This window comes from Pelophylax lessonae (genome assembly GCF_965119305.1).
Source record: "Pelophylax lessonae genome assembly, chromosome: 12".
Taxonomy (NCBI): domain Eukaryota; kingdom Metazoa; phylum Chordata; class Amphibia; order Anura; family Ranidae; genus Pelophylax; species Pelophylax lessonae.
The window spans coordinates 199955430-199971130 of record NC_138779.1 but is presented as its reverse complement, the minus strand read 5'-3'; the positions used below and the strand labels follow the sequence as shown (position 1 = coordinate 199971130).

Below are 15701 nucleotides of genomic sequence, written 5' to 3'. Positions count from 1 at the left end.
GATTAACACTACACATATGATGACTAGAACAATTCTAAATGACAACATTGATTAGCATATAATGCTAATACTGTATATACATTGGTATGAACCGTGTTACAGTTGTTTAAGTAATCCCATTATTTGTAATGATCAATATTCGTGTATGCTATATCATTAATAACAACGTAATTGCAATAATATGGTATGTCCTACAAAATGTAGTCATTACCTTTCAAAGGAATCATGCATTTCGTGCATTATTTGGAAATATCCCTCATCGAATTCCCTAACAGAGTCACGGCCTCTTATTGCAGCATATTTCCTTAAACAGCAAAGATTTGAAGATGTCAGTTTAGGATTCCTATTTCCATATGGTCCTAGGTCTAGAATGGAGTAATACCTGTGCTTTTGGACATTTTGATCTAAGATGATCATGCATTGTGTTCTGGGAGGAGGGAAAGACGATCACACTAGAAGCGAGCAGACAAGACCTCCAAGATCATAGCTATTGTAAACATTATCCCTATGTATTGAAATTTATCTGAAACATTTATGTATACGTAAACATAGATCGTTCACTCTTTAGAGAAACGATCGATACGATTGAGTTTCATTTAAACCAGGTTTGCGGGTAGCTTTGAGGCGTTCTATCCAGAGTGTTTCTCTCTATAGAATCCTTTTATCCCAATTGCCACCTCGTGGATCCTGGGGGATAGTTTCTAACACAAAAAATCTTGCTTTTTTGGGGTTGAATTTATGATACAGATCTAAATGTCTGCTTACGGGTGTGATCATCTTTCCCCCTGCCGACACATATACATGATCATTGATTCTTTGACGTAGTTCTCGTATAGTCTTGCTCACGTAGAACATACCACAGGCACAGTACATGAGGTAGACTATTCCACGAGTACCACAGTCGGCTCGAAATTTTGGGGTTAAGGTCTCCCCGTTGGGGAGTATGTATCGTGACCCTTCTTCCACCCATGGGCATAAAGCACATTTGTGACATTTATAGGTCCCCCGAACAGTTGGTTTGTTATTTTTAATTGGTTGGTAGTGGCTTGCTGTTAACTGATCTCTCAAAGACCTAGTTCGTTTGAAAACAATCTGTGGGTGTTCCCATATATGTTTTTTTATAATGGGGTCGTCACGTAGAAGGTGTCAATGTTGTTCGAGAATGTTTCTTAAAATGTTTTCATGACTAGAGTATTTTGTGATGAATTTGACTGTGGAGTGTGTTGTTGCTGGTTTAGTTTTGAATAGAAGATTATTCCTATTTTGGGAGAAGGCCCTATTGAAGGCCCTGCATAGTAGCCGTTTACTATATCCCCGAGCTAGCAAGCGTTTACGAAGAAGATCCGCCTGTATTTTGAAGTCACTATCGGAGGTACAGTTCCGCCCCCAGGCGGACATATTGGGCCTATGGCATACTGCTTATCAGCGCCGATGGATGGGCTCTGGACACATGCAGTATCACATTCCCAGCAGTCTCCTTACGATACAGATTGGTGGTTAGACGTCCACTTGTTGGGTTACCGTCAAGTCAAGGAAATTCACTTTCAACTCATTGATAGTGCATGTTAATTTCAAGTGGAAACCGTTGATATTCAACAGCACAATGAATTCGTCCAACACCTGTTTAGGACCCGTCCAAACTATAAAAATGTCGTCGATAAAACAAAGCCATACTGCTACATATGGGAAAAAACGTGATAGTGTTTCATCAGATGTAATGTGTCATTCCCACCCCCCCAGGTACAAGTTGGCGTAGGCCGGGGCACAGCAGGTGCCCATGGCCACGCCTTGCACCTGGAGGTAGTGGGACCCATTAAACGTAAACCAATTGTGCTTCAAAATGAACAACAACAGTTCCAAAAGAAAATCATAAAAAGGCCATGTACGGTGATCTTGTTCATGTAGGAAGGTGCGTATCATCCCGACGCCCTGCTCGTGAGGGATACTGGAGTAAAGAGCCTCCACATCCAAAGTCACGAGGAGGGCGTCGGGAGGAACCACCATATCCTCGATCATTATTAAGAAATCCAGTGTATCCTTGACATATGATGGTAATCCAACAACATGAGGTAAAAGAAAAAAGTCTACCAGACGACTGGCGTTCTCAGTTAAATTCCCAATACCCGAGACGATGGGTCTCCCGGGTGGGGCCGTTAAACTCTTATGAGTTTTAGGAAGGGAATAAAAGGTTGCTTGTATCGGGAATCTATTGTTCAAATAGTTATAACAGTCTTTATCTATTAGACCGGATTGGTATGCTCCTCCAATTAGGTCCAAATACTCTGCCTGAAATTTCGTCGTTACCGATAAAGGGATTTTTCTGTACCATGCTCCATTTGTCAAAATGTCTAAGCACATTTTCTCATATCCCTCCCTTGTCATCAAAACCAAATTACCCCCCTTATCTGAAGGTTTTATAACTAAATCGGCATGATTTTTCAACCTGCTGATCATTTGGAGTTGTTGTCTAGATAAGTTACTTTGTGTGGGATATAGCTGACATTTCCTAATCTCTCCCAGAACTGTGGTCAAGAATGCCCATATATTTAAATTAGTAGTTAGGTCGGGAAAGTTTGTAGATTTGGGTTTGAAGGATGCCTGCTTTTCAGTTGGAGTGGCAATTTGTAAAGGCTGACTGAAGTATTGAGAGTCTGATGGATTCCCCTCCTCCAGTAACAAAATCAAGTCTCTTAGAGCTCGGAATTCTTGCATAGTAAAATGCTTGATTTTTTCCGATATTTCTTTTTCTTGTGCATTACGTCTTTTATCTGGATCAAATATGTATCTGTATGTCAGATTTCTGACAAACATGTACAGGTCCTTGATCGTTTCATATTTGTCCATAGGGACTGATGAACAAAAGGTCAAACCCAATTCCAAAATTTCCTGCTCTTGTGGAGAAAGTTGATATGAAGTTAAATTCACAATAGATAGCTTTAAGTGGGAAGACTGGGTGGTGTGTTCAAGTGAAAATTTGAAGTCTGTGCCTGAGAAGCGCCAAAGTGAGCATCAATTATTAAACGAGTCTCCTGTAAACTCACAACAATCCTCCTCGTCACGTACCAAGAATGCTGAGACTTTGTCTCATCATATAATATACAGGTACGTATATTAAATAAATGGATTATAAATATGTACTATTAAACAATTTAATTTACGGTATGGATCCCCACATATAATCACAGGCAGGTTGCCTTACCGTGTCTCCTCTAGCCTGCTTCGGCCCCGGAAGTGAACAGATATAAAATGATAGAATGTCTTATGTGTTGAGATATAGAGAAAGAATGTGTAATATAGTATACAGTCTTTTGCATATGTTAATAATGTCAATAATATGTTTACACAATATGTTCTATTGTATGCTGTATATATATATTTTTCTAAAACATACTTATATATTACACAGAAAAGTCTAGTAATAGCTCCAGACGAAGCTTTCTGAAGCAAAGCGAAACATGTTGAGCAAAATACTAAACTTATTATAGTGAACATCTGAACACGACATCAGTTGACCCGGTTGGCCGGCACCTCATGCTTTCGGGTTTCCGTCAGCAGGAATCTCCTGATGTGAAGTATAATGTTTTGATTGATTGAACTGCCAACATATTCTATGTATTACTCTGTATGAGATTTGTGATTCCATTTATTTTGAACCGTCTATGCCAGTGGTTCTTAACCTGGGTTCGATCGAACCCCAGGGGTTCGGTGAGTCAGTCTCGTGGGTTCGGCAGAGGTCAAGACACACACCCGACTCATATGATTCGTGATGACACGCTCCGCTCATTGGCTGCAGGTGATCACGCAACATTGCTTGGCCTATCTGTGCTGCAGGGAATTTGGCGCGCCCAGTAGTCGAATTGTAACTGTCGTGATGGTACGTCGTGTGATTTCTTTCTTAATATTAATCCCTTCATACTAACTATGTCGAGCAAAAAAAGAAAGTGGTCGGACGAATATGTACAATATGGATTCAAATGTATAACGGAACGTGATGGGAGTCAGCGTCCTAACTGCATGATTTGCAATGCCAAGTTGAGCAATTCTAGTCTAGCACCGGCAAAACTAAGAGAACACTTCCTTAAGTGTGAAAATCATGTTTTAATGGTTTTGTTCTTTAATGGTTATGTTAATTTTTTGCACCTATGTATAAATATATACCTTTGTTTTGAATTTGAAAAAATCATATTTTATTTTTCCAATTAAGAAGGGTTCAGTGAATGCACATATGAAACTGGTGGGGTTCAGTACCTCCAACAAGGTTAAGAACCACTGGTCTATGCATTATTATATGGACCCTTTATAGGTCCCTTTTCTTATCCAACACATGTATGTATGTATGTATGTATGTATGATTTCTTTGATTTTAATTGAATTTAAAATAAAAAATTGATTTTATAAACATAGTGTGCCCGAAATCCTTGTCTTCCCAATCCTTCCATTTTGAATAACTAATTAAGGATAGGGGCACCACCCAGAACATAACATATGTGCCCAGATAGCTGGTGTCTGAAGGCATATTCTTCAATAAAGTCCACAAAAGTCATTTAAAATGCTCCAATGTCGTTTTAGGGTCTATCACAGTCTCTTTAACATTAGGGCTAGCCAGGTATCCTGTGGTTGCTTTAGGGGCAGTTAGATATCGGCTGCAGTCACACAGAAATCGCTTTGTCAATGTCCACAAAAGTCATTTAAAATGCTCCAATGTCGTTTTAGGGTCTATTACAGTCTCTTTAACATGAGGGCCAGGTATCCTGTGGTTGCTTTAGGGGCAGTTAGATAGCGGCTGCAGTCGCACAGAAATCGATTTGTCAATGTCCACAAAAGTCATTTAAAATGCTCCAATGTCGTTTTAGGGTCTATTACAGTCTCTTTAACATTAGGGCCAGGTATCCTGTGGTTGTTTCAGGGGCAGTTAGATATCGACTGCAGTCGCACAGAAATCGCTTTGTCAATGTCCACAAAAGTCATTTAAAATGCTCCAATGTCATTTTAGGGTCTATTACAGTCTCTTTAACATTAGGGTCAGGTATCCTGTGGTTGCTTTAGGGGCAGCTAGATATTGGCTGCAGTCTCACAGAAATCGCTTTGTCAATGTCCACAAAAGTCATGTAACATTTTTTGGTATTGCTGTGCAGTGCACTAAAAAGGGGGGGGGGTTGGTGGGGGAGGGGGGTAATCCACAGGATAATATACTTTGTAGAAAGCATATTATAGTGGATTAGTACTATTATTGTGCACTGTGCAGCATTGTGACAGGTGTGGTGGTGAGACTGAGCGTTTCTGCAGCAACACTACACACAGTGACAAAAGCACTTATGATGTATTATAACTGGTGTGATAGACCAAATGCCCCCCCCCATGCCACATATTGAAGTGGGGTGTTCTCTGAGTAAGCTTTTTCAAGTGTATTTGTGTCATGCAACAATATTGCCTAGTTTGCTGAGTAAAGTCTGGTACACACTGCGCCAGACTCACTGGCCAATTTTTTGAACTGGTGTGCTACACCAATGCTCCCCCCCCAATGCCACATATTGAAGTGGGGTGTTCTCTGAGTAAGCTTTTTCAAGTGTATTTGTGTCATGCAACAATATTGCCTAGTTTGCTGAGTGAAGTCTGGTACACACTGCGCCAAACTCACTGGCCAATTTTTTGAACTTGTGGGCTACACCAATGCCCCCCCCCCCCCCCAATGCCACATATTGAAGTGGGGTGTTCTCTGAGTAAGATTTTTAAAGTGTATTTGTGTCATGCAACAATATTGCCTAGTTTGCTGAGTGAAGTCTGGTACACACAGCGCCAAACTCACTGGCCAATTTTTTGAACTGGTGTGCTACACCAATGCCCCCCCCCCCAATGTCACATATTGAAGTGGGGTGTTATTTAACAGTATAAATTTCTAAGAGTGTATTTTAGTCCGTCAAACATTTGGCCTCTTTTGCTGTGTTAACTCTGCTACACACAGTGACAACAGTTACTGGGCTGGCCAATTATTTGTAGAACTGGTGTAATAAACCTGTGCCCCCCCAATGCCACATATTGAATTGAGGTGTTATTTAACAGTATACTTTTCTAAGATTGTATTTAAGTCCTGCAAACATTTGGCCTCTTTTGCTGTGTTAACTCTGCTACACACAGTGACAACAATTACTGGGCAATTATTTGTAGAACTGGCGGACTGACGGACCGGCAGATAGGGAGGAGAGGCAGGCAGAACTTGCATTGCACAAGAGGTAGAAAGCAGACTGCAAATGTATCAGGAGCGAGCCATCAACCATGTACAGTCACATCTGGCGCTCCCAGGATGCCGGCACATGGCTCCGCAGTGTGGGCTTTTATTAATGTGTCCATTGCTGACACCAGTGTTGCCATCTGCAGCCTTTGCAGTCAACGCATAAGTCATGGTAAGCCCAACACTCACCTAGGGACAATCGCCTTAAGAAGGCACCTGAAATCCCATCGACAAGCCCAGTGGGAGCAAAACTGTCAGAACCCACAAAGCCACACTCCATAAATTTCTAAGAGTGTATTTTAGTCCTGCAAACATTTGGCCTCTTTTGCTGTGTTAACTCTGCTACACACAGTGACAACAGTTACTGGCCAATTATTTGTAGAACTGGTGTAATAAACCTGTGCCCCCCCAATGCCACATATTGAATTAAGGTGTTATTTAACAGTATACTTTTCTAAGATTGTATTTTAGTCCTGCAAACATTTGGCCTCTTTTGCTGTGTTAACTCTGCTACACACAGTGACAACAGTTACTGGCCAATTATTTGTAGAATTGGCGGACTGACGGACCGGCAGATAGGGAGGAGAGGCAGGCAGAACTTGCATTGCACAAGAGGTAGAAAGCAGACTGCAAATGTATCAGGACCGAGCCATCAACCATGTACAGTCACATCTGGCGCTTCCAGGATGCCGGAACATGGCTCCGCAGTGTGGGCTTTTATTAATGTGTCCATTTCTGACACCAGTGCTGCCATCTGCAGCCTTTGCAGTCAACGCATAAGTCATGGTAAGCCCAACACTCACCTAGGGACAACCGCCTTAAGAAGGCACCTGAAATCCCATCACCAAGCCCAGTGGGAGCAAAACTGTCAGAACCCACAAAGCCACATTCCATACTCAAACCGTCCAGCCTCTTCTCCTCCTCCCCCTTCTCCTTCTCCTGTCTCCTCACAGTTGTCCAACACTCCACCTTCCATTTCTGAAAAAAGGCAGGCTTCTGTGGCTCAAATGTTGGAGTGTAAAAAAAGGTGTCAGTTCAACCCATGTGAGCTCATGTTTGCGGCCTAAACAGCCCGCCACCAACTTGTGTATACTGTGAACGCCTACTGTACCTCTAGCCATCATATACTACGTTCTTTGCTGTCAGTTCAACCCATGTGAGCTCATGTTTGCGGCCTACACAGCCCGCCACCAACTTGTGTATACTGTGAACGCCTACTGTACCTATAGCAATCATATACTACGTTCTTTACTGTCAGTTTAACCCATGTGAGCTCATGTTTGCGGCCTAAACAGCACGCCACCAACTTGTGTATACTGTGAACGCCTACTGTACCTCTAGCAATCATACTCTACGTTCTTTGCTGTCAGTTCAACCCATGTGAGCTCATGTTTGCGGCCTAAACAGGCCACCACCAACTTGTGTATACTGTGAACGCCAACTGTACCTCTAGCAATCATATACTACGTTCTTTACTGTCAGTTCAACCCATGTGAGCTCATGTTTGCGGCCTAAACAGCCCGCCACCAACTTGTGAATACTGTGAACGCCTACTGTACCTCTAGCAATCATATACTACGTTCTTTACTGTCAGTTCAACCCATGTGAGCTCATGTTTGCGGCCTAAACAGCCCGCCACCAACTTGTGTATACTGTGAACGCCTACTGTACCTCTAGCAATCATATACTACGTCCTTTACTGTCAGTTCAACCCATGTGAGCTCATGTTTGCGGCCTAAACTGCCCGCCACCAACTTGTGTATACTGTGAACGCCTACTGTACCTCTAGCCATCACATACTACGTTCTTTACGGTCAGTTTAACCTATGTGAGCTCATTTTTGCGGCCTAAACAGCCCGCCACCAACTTGTGTATACTGTGAATGCCTACTGTACCTCTAGCCATCAAAAACTAAGCTTTTTGCTGTCAGTTCAAACCATGTGAGCTAATTTTTGGAGCCTATCTGAGTATACTTTTATAAATGTATTTGTGTCCTGCAACAATATTGCCTCTTTTGCTGAGTGAAGTCTGATACACACAGTGCCAAACTCACTGGCCAATTTTTTGAACAACTGGTGTGATAAACCAGTGGCCCCCCAATACCACATATTGACGTGGGGTGTAATCTAAGTATGCTTTCATAAGTGTATTTGTGTCCTGCAACAATTTTGCCTCTTCTGCTGAGTTAAGTCTGGTACACACAATGCCAAACTCACTGGCCAATGTTTTGAACAACTGGTGTGATAAACCAGTGGCCCCCCAATACCACATATTGAAGTGGGGTGTTATCTGAGTATACTTTTACAAGTGTATTTGTGTCCTGCAACAATATTGCCTCTTCTGCTGAGTTAAGCCTGGTACACACAGTGCCAAACTCACTGGCCAATTTTTTGAACAACTGGTTTTATAGACCAGTGGCCCCCCAATAGCACATATTGAAGCGGGGTGTTATTTAACAGTATACTTTTCTAAGATTGTATTTTAGTCCTGCAAAAATTTGGCCTCTTTTGCTGTGTTAACTGTGCTACACACATTGACAACAGATACTGGCCAATTATTTGTAGAACTGGTGTGATAAGCCTGTGGCCCCCCAGTACCACAGATTGAAGCGGGGTGGTATCTACACAGACACATGGTCTAGCAAACACGGGCAGGGAATGTATATCACTTTTACTGCCCACTGGGTGAACCTTCTGACGGCCGTTAAGCATGCAACCCGTGGCACCCGTGTAGATTTAGTTGTACCGCCACGTATTGCAAGCAGGCCCGCCTCTTCTTCTCCTCCTCCTCCATCCTCCCTCTCCTTCTCGGCTGACTCCTCCTCTTCCACTGATACCGTCTCTTCTTCTGCGCCGCCTAAGATCCCCAGAACCTATTCCACATGCCAGGTGAGACGTTGCCATGCTGTGCTGTGTCTGTTGTGCCTGAAAGCCAAGAGTCACACTGGTCCTTCACTCCTTTCAGCTTTGCGTTCACAGGCAGATCAGTGGCTGACACCGCTGAATTTGTCAGTGTGCGACAACGGTGCCAATTTGCTGAGCTCGCTGAAACAGGGCAAAATAACACACGTGCCATGCATGGAACACGTCCTGAACTTGGTGGTGCAGCGATTCTTTGCCAAATACCCTGGGGTCCAGGACGTTTAGCGGCAGGCCAGGAAAATCTCGGGCCATTTCCGAAGATCTTACACAGCCATGGCTCGCCTTGCTGAGATTCAGCGGTGACACAACCTGCCCATCAGGCGTCTTATTTGTGACTGCCCGATGCGATGGAACTTAGCGTTGCATATGCTCGATAGGCTGCTCCAGCAGAAACGTGCAAATAATGACTACCTATCCGTGGATGGGGGGAAGAGAAAGAGGATGACATTATCCTTGATGATGAGCTGGAAGCAGGCCACTATACCTCTTCCAGTTTAGTGGGAATGGGGGCCTACATGCTGCAGTGTTTTAAGGGGACCCCCGTATTAAACGCATAAAGGCCAAGGACCAGTACTGGGTGGCAACGTACTTAGACCCCCGGTACAAACACAAAATGGCGGAAATGTTACCGCATTCACGGAGGACGGTCAGAATGCAGCACTTCCAGGGCTTGCTGAGGGAAATGTTGCATTCTGCTTTTCCGTGCGCTGGCAGAGGAATGTCCAGTCACAGAGAGACAGTTGCGGGTAGCAATCCAACAGCGCCTGCAAGAAGAGGGCGGTTGGAAGAAGTCTTGGTCACTTCAGATATGAGATCCTTCTTTCAGCCGAACCATCAACAGCTGTACTCCGGATCCAGCATGAGGGAACGCCTAGACCGACAGGTGTCCGACTACATCGGGTTAACGGCCGATGTGGACGCTCTGAGGAGTGATGAACCCCTGGACTACTGGGTGGGCAGGCTTGACCTCTGGCCAGAGCTTGCACAATTTGCAATGGAACTGTTGGCTTGCCCCCCCTCCAGTGTCCTGTCCGAAAGGACGTTCAGCGCAGCAGGGGGGGATCGTGACCGATAAGCGCACTCGCCTAGCTCATGACAGTGTAGATTACCTAACATTTATATAAATAAAGTTCATTGGTGACTAAGTGAGTGATAAAACACTTCCAGTGACAGCCAGGTGCAAAAATTTGTAAGCTGTGAATCCAAATTAAGTGAAATGGCCGCTCACCTCCATTAACACTCAAATGAGCTTTTGGTATAATCAATCACCATGGGGACCCCCAAATGTTCTCCAATAATGTCAGGGCTTCTCCAATAGTACCGGGGCTTATGGAAACCCTATTGTATCCATAAGCCCTGGTACTCTTGGAGAAGCCCTGACATTATTAGAGAACATTTGGAGGTCCCCATGGTGATTGATTATACCAAATGCTCATTTGAGTTTAATGGAGCAAGTGTCCCAGGAAACCATAAAGTGTACCGATCCCCATCTGCCAGAAGTGATGATTTTTTTAAAGGGGAATCAACACCTATTGAGCATAGCACCTTTGAAGACCCTATTGTATCCATAAGCCCTGGTACTATTGGAGAAGCCCTGACATTATTGGAGAACACTTGGAGGTCCCCATGGTGATTGATTATACCAAATGCTCATTTGAGTGTTAATGTAGGTGAGCGGCCATTTCACTTAATTTGGATTCGCAGCTCACAATTTTTTGCACCTGGCTGTCACTGGAAGTGTTTTATCCCTCACTTAGTCACTGGATCACCAATGAACTTTATTTATCCCACGTTTATTTATTTCACTTGTGAATATTATTTTCTATGTATGATACAACTATTTTGGAATTAGTATTTCTTGCTTTTATTCATCTCCAGCATTGTTTGCTGGTTTATATATTTTTGCACTATTGCATTTTTGCACCTACTAGCACTTTCATATGCACGATTATTTATCTTCACATACGTTTTAATTGTGCATTTTTACTGTTGTTCACAGTTATTATCTTCTATCCAGCACTTTATGCACATAGATGGCACCTTTCACTGTATTATGATCAGCAATTATTATTGGTATCCTAGTTATTCATATTCTTATTCAGCACTTATCACTATTTTATTATTTATCATTCGTCTACCAGCACTATAGCACTTTCATTGTCCACATTTGTTTATTAGGATTGCATCATATTTGTAACATTAATTTTATATTTTCAACATCATTGATCATGTTTGGAACTTTTTGATACACCCATACACCCATCAGTTTGCATTGGATAGCGATTTATTAGTCATTTTATTCATTTGTTATATATTTGTGGTCCACCAGTTCTGAAATCTAGCACTGATTTCTCTCCTCTTTATATCTTGTAGTTAGTTGTGATACTAATCAATCAGCTTCTGATTTCAGGTGTTCCATTACTATTTTACAGTCTGATCCTACACTTTTCTTTACCTCACTGGTAGCGCTTCTGGTCCCCCTCTATTTTAAATAAAGGATCCTCACCAAATATAACCTGATTGTGGGACGTTTCAGTGAAGGAGTTTTTGCCCATTGTAAGTTCTTTTAGGAAACATGAAAGCACAATACATTTTTACATTTTATATTTTAAAATTTTCTGTAAGATCCCCAAGAGGAACATATTTCATAAGCCCCATGTACACAGAAGGTCACAGTCGGAATATGGAATGAAGTTCCTGGAAATCAGATGCTTTCCCCTCTGGAAAGATTTTTTCCTTTCACTTTCACTGCACGGCAATATAAAGGGAGGAAACATTGGAGAACACACATTTACAAGACCCTCCATAGAGGACGCATCTGAGCGAGGAACTCTGAAACGGTAAGACTTCTTTATCTTGCTAAAGTGGAAGGATTTACATTTTGAATTTCAGCAAAACATTCGATTATCTAAAGTATTCATGGAATTCTGACTTCATTTTTCCTTTTTTTTGGATTTATGTCATTGAACTTTTAAATCTTTTTTATTTTCTTTGTGTTCTTTACAGGGAAGAGGAAACTCAGAGATTTACACATTTACAATCGGATACACATATGAAATACACGTCTGCTAGAAGAGCTTCTACACGGTAAATCTTTACTCTGCCGCTATGTGAAGTATATATATTATAGATATATGGATTAGCAGAGGATGTGGGTTTATTACTTTGTGGGACTCTATATAGATGTCATGCACAGAACTCTGACTTATCTTTTGATTTTTTACATTTATGATAAAAATTTCAAATCCTTTTTTTCCTTTCCATCTACCTTTCCTCTCCTTTTTTCTCTCTAACCACCTTACTTCTTCATTTTTTATTTGTTTCTTTACTTGAGGGATCAAACATTAAAATGTTCCCCCTTTCTTTCCTTATTCCTCTTCTTTCTTTCCTTCTCTTCCCCCTTTCCTTCCTTCTTTTTTTTTTTTTTTTTGCTTTCCTTTCCACGTTCCTCTCTTCCACCTCACTACTCAATTTGTTCCTCTATACTTGCAGAATCGAACATTAAAATGATCCTTCCTTTCTTCCTTCACCCCTCTTCTTCCTTCATTCCCACCTTCCTAACATCTTTCCTTCCTGAATTCCTTATATTCCATTTCAGTGTAGAAATAGGTGTTTCCCACCTTCCTTCCTACTTGTGCTTTTTTATTTGCAGGATTGAATATTAAATGATCCATCAATCCATCCATTCGTCCCTTATCCCTTCCTTCTTTCCTTTTACTTCCTCCCTTCATCCTGCCTTCCTTCTGTTTTTCCCATCTTCCTTCCCGGTTTCCCACCTTCCTTTCTTCTTTCATGAACCTTCTGAACTCCATCACTGGGATATACAGTTATAAAACTCTAAGGGGTTAGAGTCTGATGAAATGCATGTCATATACAACTCCAGTATCAGGGATGACACATCTCTGCGGTTGGAAACTGACGCGTTTCAGGAGACAAGCTCCTTTCCTCAGAGCTCTGAGGAAGCTCCCTGATACCGGTGTTGTATATGACATGCAATTTATCCCTTCATGTTTCTGAGTATGCGTTTGACATTTAAAAAAAAAAATTAATTGATGTCTTAGGTAATGCACTGGGCGTTTCCACCCTCCTTCTTTCTGTTTTTAGTGATTTGGAGTTTCCCCACTCAAGGAGAGCAGCATTGCTAGAAATCCCAATCCCAATCGAGTGAGCTCTGAGGGTTGACTGTCTTAAAGGATAGGTCTAGTGAAAAAACGAACTAACGCTAAACCTGCTCTGTGCCACATTCTAAGAATATTCTATCTAGCCCTGTACAACAAAAATCTCTGTGCTTACCTTTTCTATACCCAATCCGGTCCGGTATCCAGCGACAAAAGCTCCGTGCAGGAGAGGACCGATAATGGCTGTGAAATGAATAGGAAGTAATGTCACCTATAGACTTACTATGGGGCTTCCGTTGTCGAGTGCCTCTCCTGCACCCGCCTCCACGCTGAAGCCGCAGCTGACAGCTCAGCATGGGACCTAATCGGGTGTAGAAAAGGTAAGTACAGTGATTTTTTGCTGTACAGGGTTAGATAAAATATTCTTAGAAGGTGGCAAAGCGCAAGTTTAGCATTAGTTAGGCTTTGACTGGACTTATCCTTTATTATTATTATTATTATATAGGATTTATATAGCGCCGACAGTTTACGCAGCCCTTTACAACTTGAGGGTAGATAGTACAAATGCAATAGACTTTACTACAGTAGGAATCAGAGGGCCCTGCTCGTTACAGCTTGCAATCTAAGAGGGAGGGTCAAGTGATACAAGAGGTAATCACTGTGGGGGATGGGCTGATGGAGAAAATAAAAGTACAGTTGTTAGGTGGATGCCAGATAGGTTTCTCTGAAGAGATGTGTTTTCAGGGATCGTTTGAAAGTAGACGAAGTAGGAGATAGTCGGAGAGGTTGGGGTAGAGCATTCCAGAGGATGGGAGAAGCTCCGGTGAAGTCCTGGAGGGGAGCATGGGAAGTAGTTACAAGGGAGCTAGAGAGCAGGAGATCCTGGGAGGAACAGAGAGAACGAGTTTATTGGTATTTTGAGACCAGATTATTGATGTAGTTGGGCGCCAAGTTATGGATGGCTTTATAAGTTATGGTTAATAACTTGAATTTAATTAGTTGGTTGAGTGGCAGCCAATGGAGGGATTGGCAAAGAGGGGTAGCAGACACAGAGCGGTTTGCAAGGTGGATGAGCCTGGCCACAGCGTCCATGATGGACTGAAGGGGGGATAGACTTTTTAAAGGTAAGCCAATGAGAAGGGAGTTGCAGTAGTCGAGGCAAGAGATAACCAGGGAGGGGATTAGAAGCTTTGTGGTATCATTGGTTAGGAAGGGACGTATCTTGGTGATGTTGCGGAGGTTTAGGCGGCAAGCTTTGGACAGTGACTGGATGAAGGCCCGGATTGGCCAATCGGGAGAACCGGGAGAATTCCCGGTGGGCTGGTCGGGTTGAGGGCCGGTGTCACCGGTGTTCTAAAATTTAGAACACAGCTGACAGAGAGGAGGCAGGACTGGTTGCTTAGCAGAGAGGAGGCGGCACGGATAGAACACATCCTCGGGTCTGAGAGGAGGCGGGGCTGAGGCGGGACAAACTGCTTAGCTGGGAGGAGACGGGACGGAGATAGAGAAAAAATGTAATCAGCCAGCTCTGCATTATTACAATTATGCTCGACCTCCGTCCCGCCTCCTCCTAGCTAAGCAGTTCGTCCCGCCTCCGCCCCGCCTCCTCTCAGACCCGAGGATGTCTTCTCTCCCTCCCACCTCCTCCCAGCTAAGCACTTCGTCCCGCCTCCGCCCCACCTCCTGTCTCAGCTAAGTAATCTGTCCCGCCTCCTCTGTCAGCAGTGACCTAATGGCGCGGGGGGGGGCGCCATTTTTAAATCAAAAGAAAAAAACTGCAGTGGCCCAGCAGTGGCGCTCGCCTCTCATCACGGCCAGGTAAGACCCCTCCACAGCCTCTAACCATCTCCCCTTGTACCATGCCCACAGCCTCTAACCATCTGCCCCTGTACCATGCCCACAGCCTCAAACCATCTCCCCCCTGTACCATGCCCACAGCCTCTAACCATCTGCCCCTGTACCATGCCCACAGCCTCAAACCATCTCCCCCTGTACCATGCCCGCAGCCTCTAATCATCTGCCCCTGTACCATGCCCACAGCCTCTAACCATCTGCCCCTGTACCATGCCCACAACCTCAAACCATCTCCCCCTGTACCATGCCCGCAGCCTCTAACCATCTCCCCTTGTACCATGCCCACAGCCTCTAACCATCTGCCCCTGTGCCATGCCCACAGCCTCAAACCATCTGCCCCTGTACCATGCCCACAGCCTCTAACCATCTCTCCCTGTACCATGCCCACAGCCTCTAACCATCTCTCCCTGTACCATGCCCACAGCCTCTAACCATCTCCCCTTGTACCATGCCCACAGCCTCTAACCATCTGCCCCTGTACCATGCCCACAGCCTCAAACCATCTGCCCCTGTACCATGCCCACAGCCTCAAACCATCTCCCCCTGTACCATGCCCACAGCCTCAAACCATCTCCCCCC

The 15701-nt window shown here is 43.6% G+C and overlaps 2 protein-coding genes across 2 annotated transcripts in view; both read left to right on the top strand.

Annotated features, from left to right (window-relative positions):
* LOC309567927 (interferon-inducible GTPase 5-like) overlaps positions 1-15701 on the top strand; it is a 114944-nt gene that overhangs the window by 24220 nt on the left and 75023 nt on the right. The gene's annotated exons all lie outside the window — the stretch shown is intronic.
* The window catches only part of LOC309568972 (uncharacterized protein), a gene marked incomplete at its 3' end in the record, with an annotated part of 94615 nt that overhangs the window by 52749 nt on the left and 26165 nt on the right, over positions 1-15701 (top strand). The window contains exons 5-6 of the mRNA XM_082274736.1: positions 11776-11990; positions 12157-12237. Of these exons, the coding sequence (XP_082130862.1) occupies positions 11776-11990; positions 12157-12237 (296 nt within the window). The remainder of the gene's footprint in view (positions 1-11775; positions 11991-12156; positions 12238-15701) is intronic.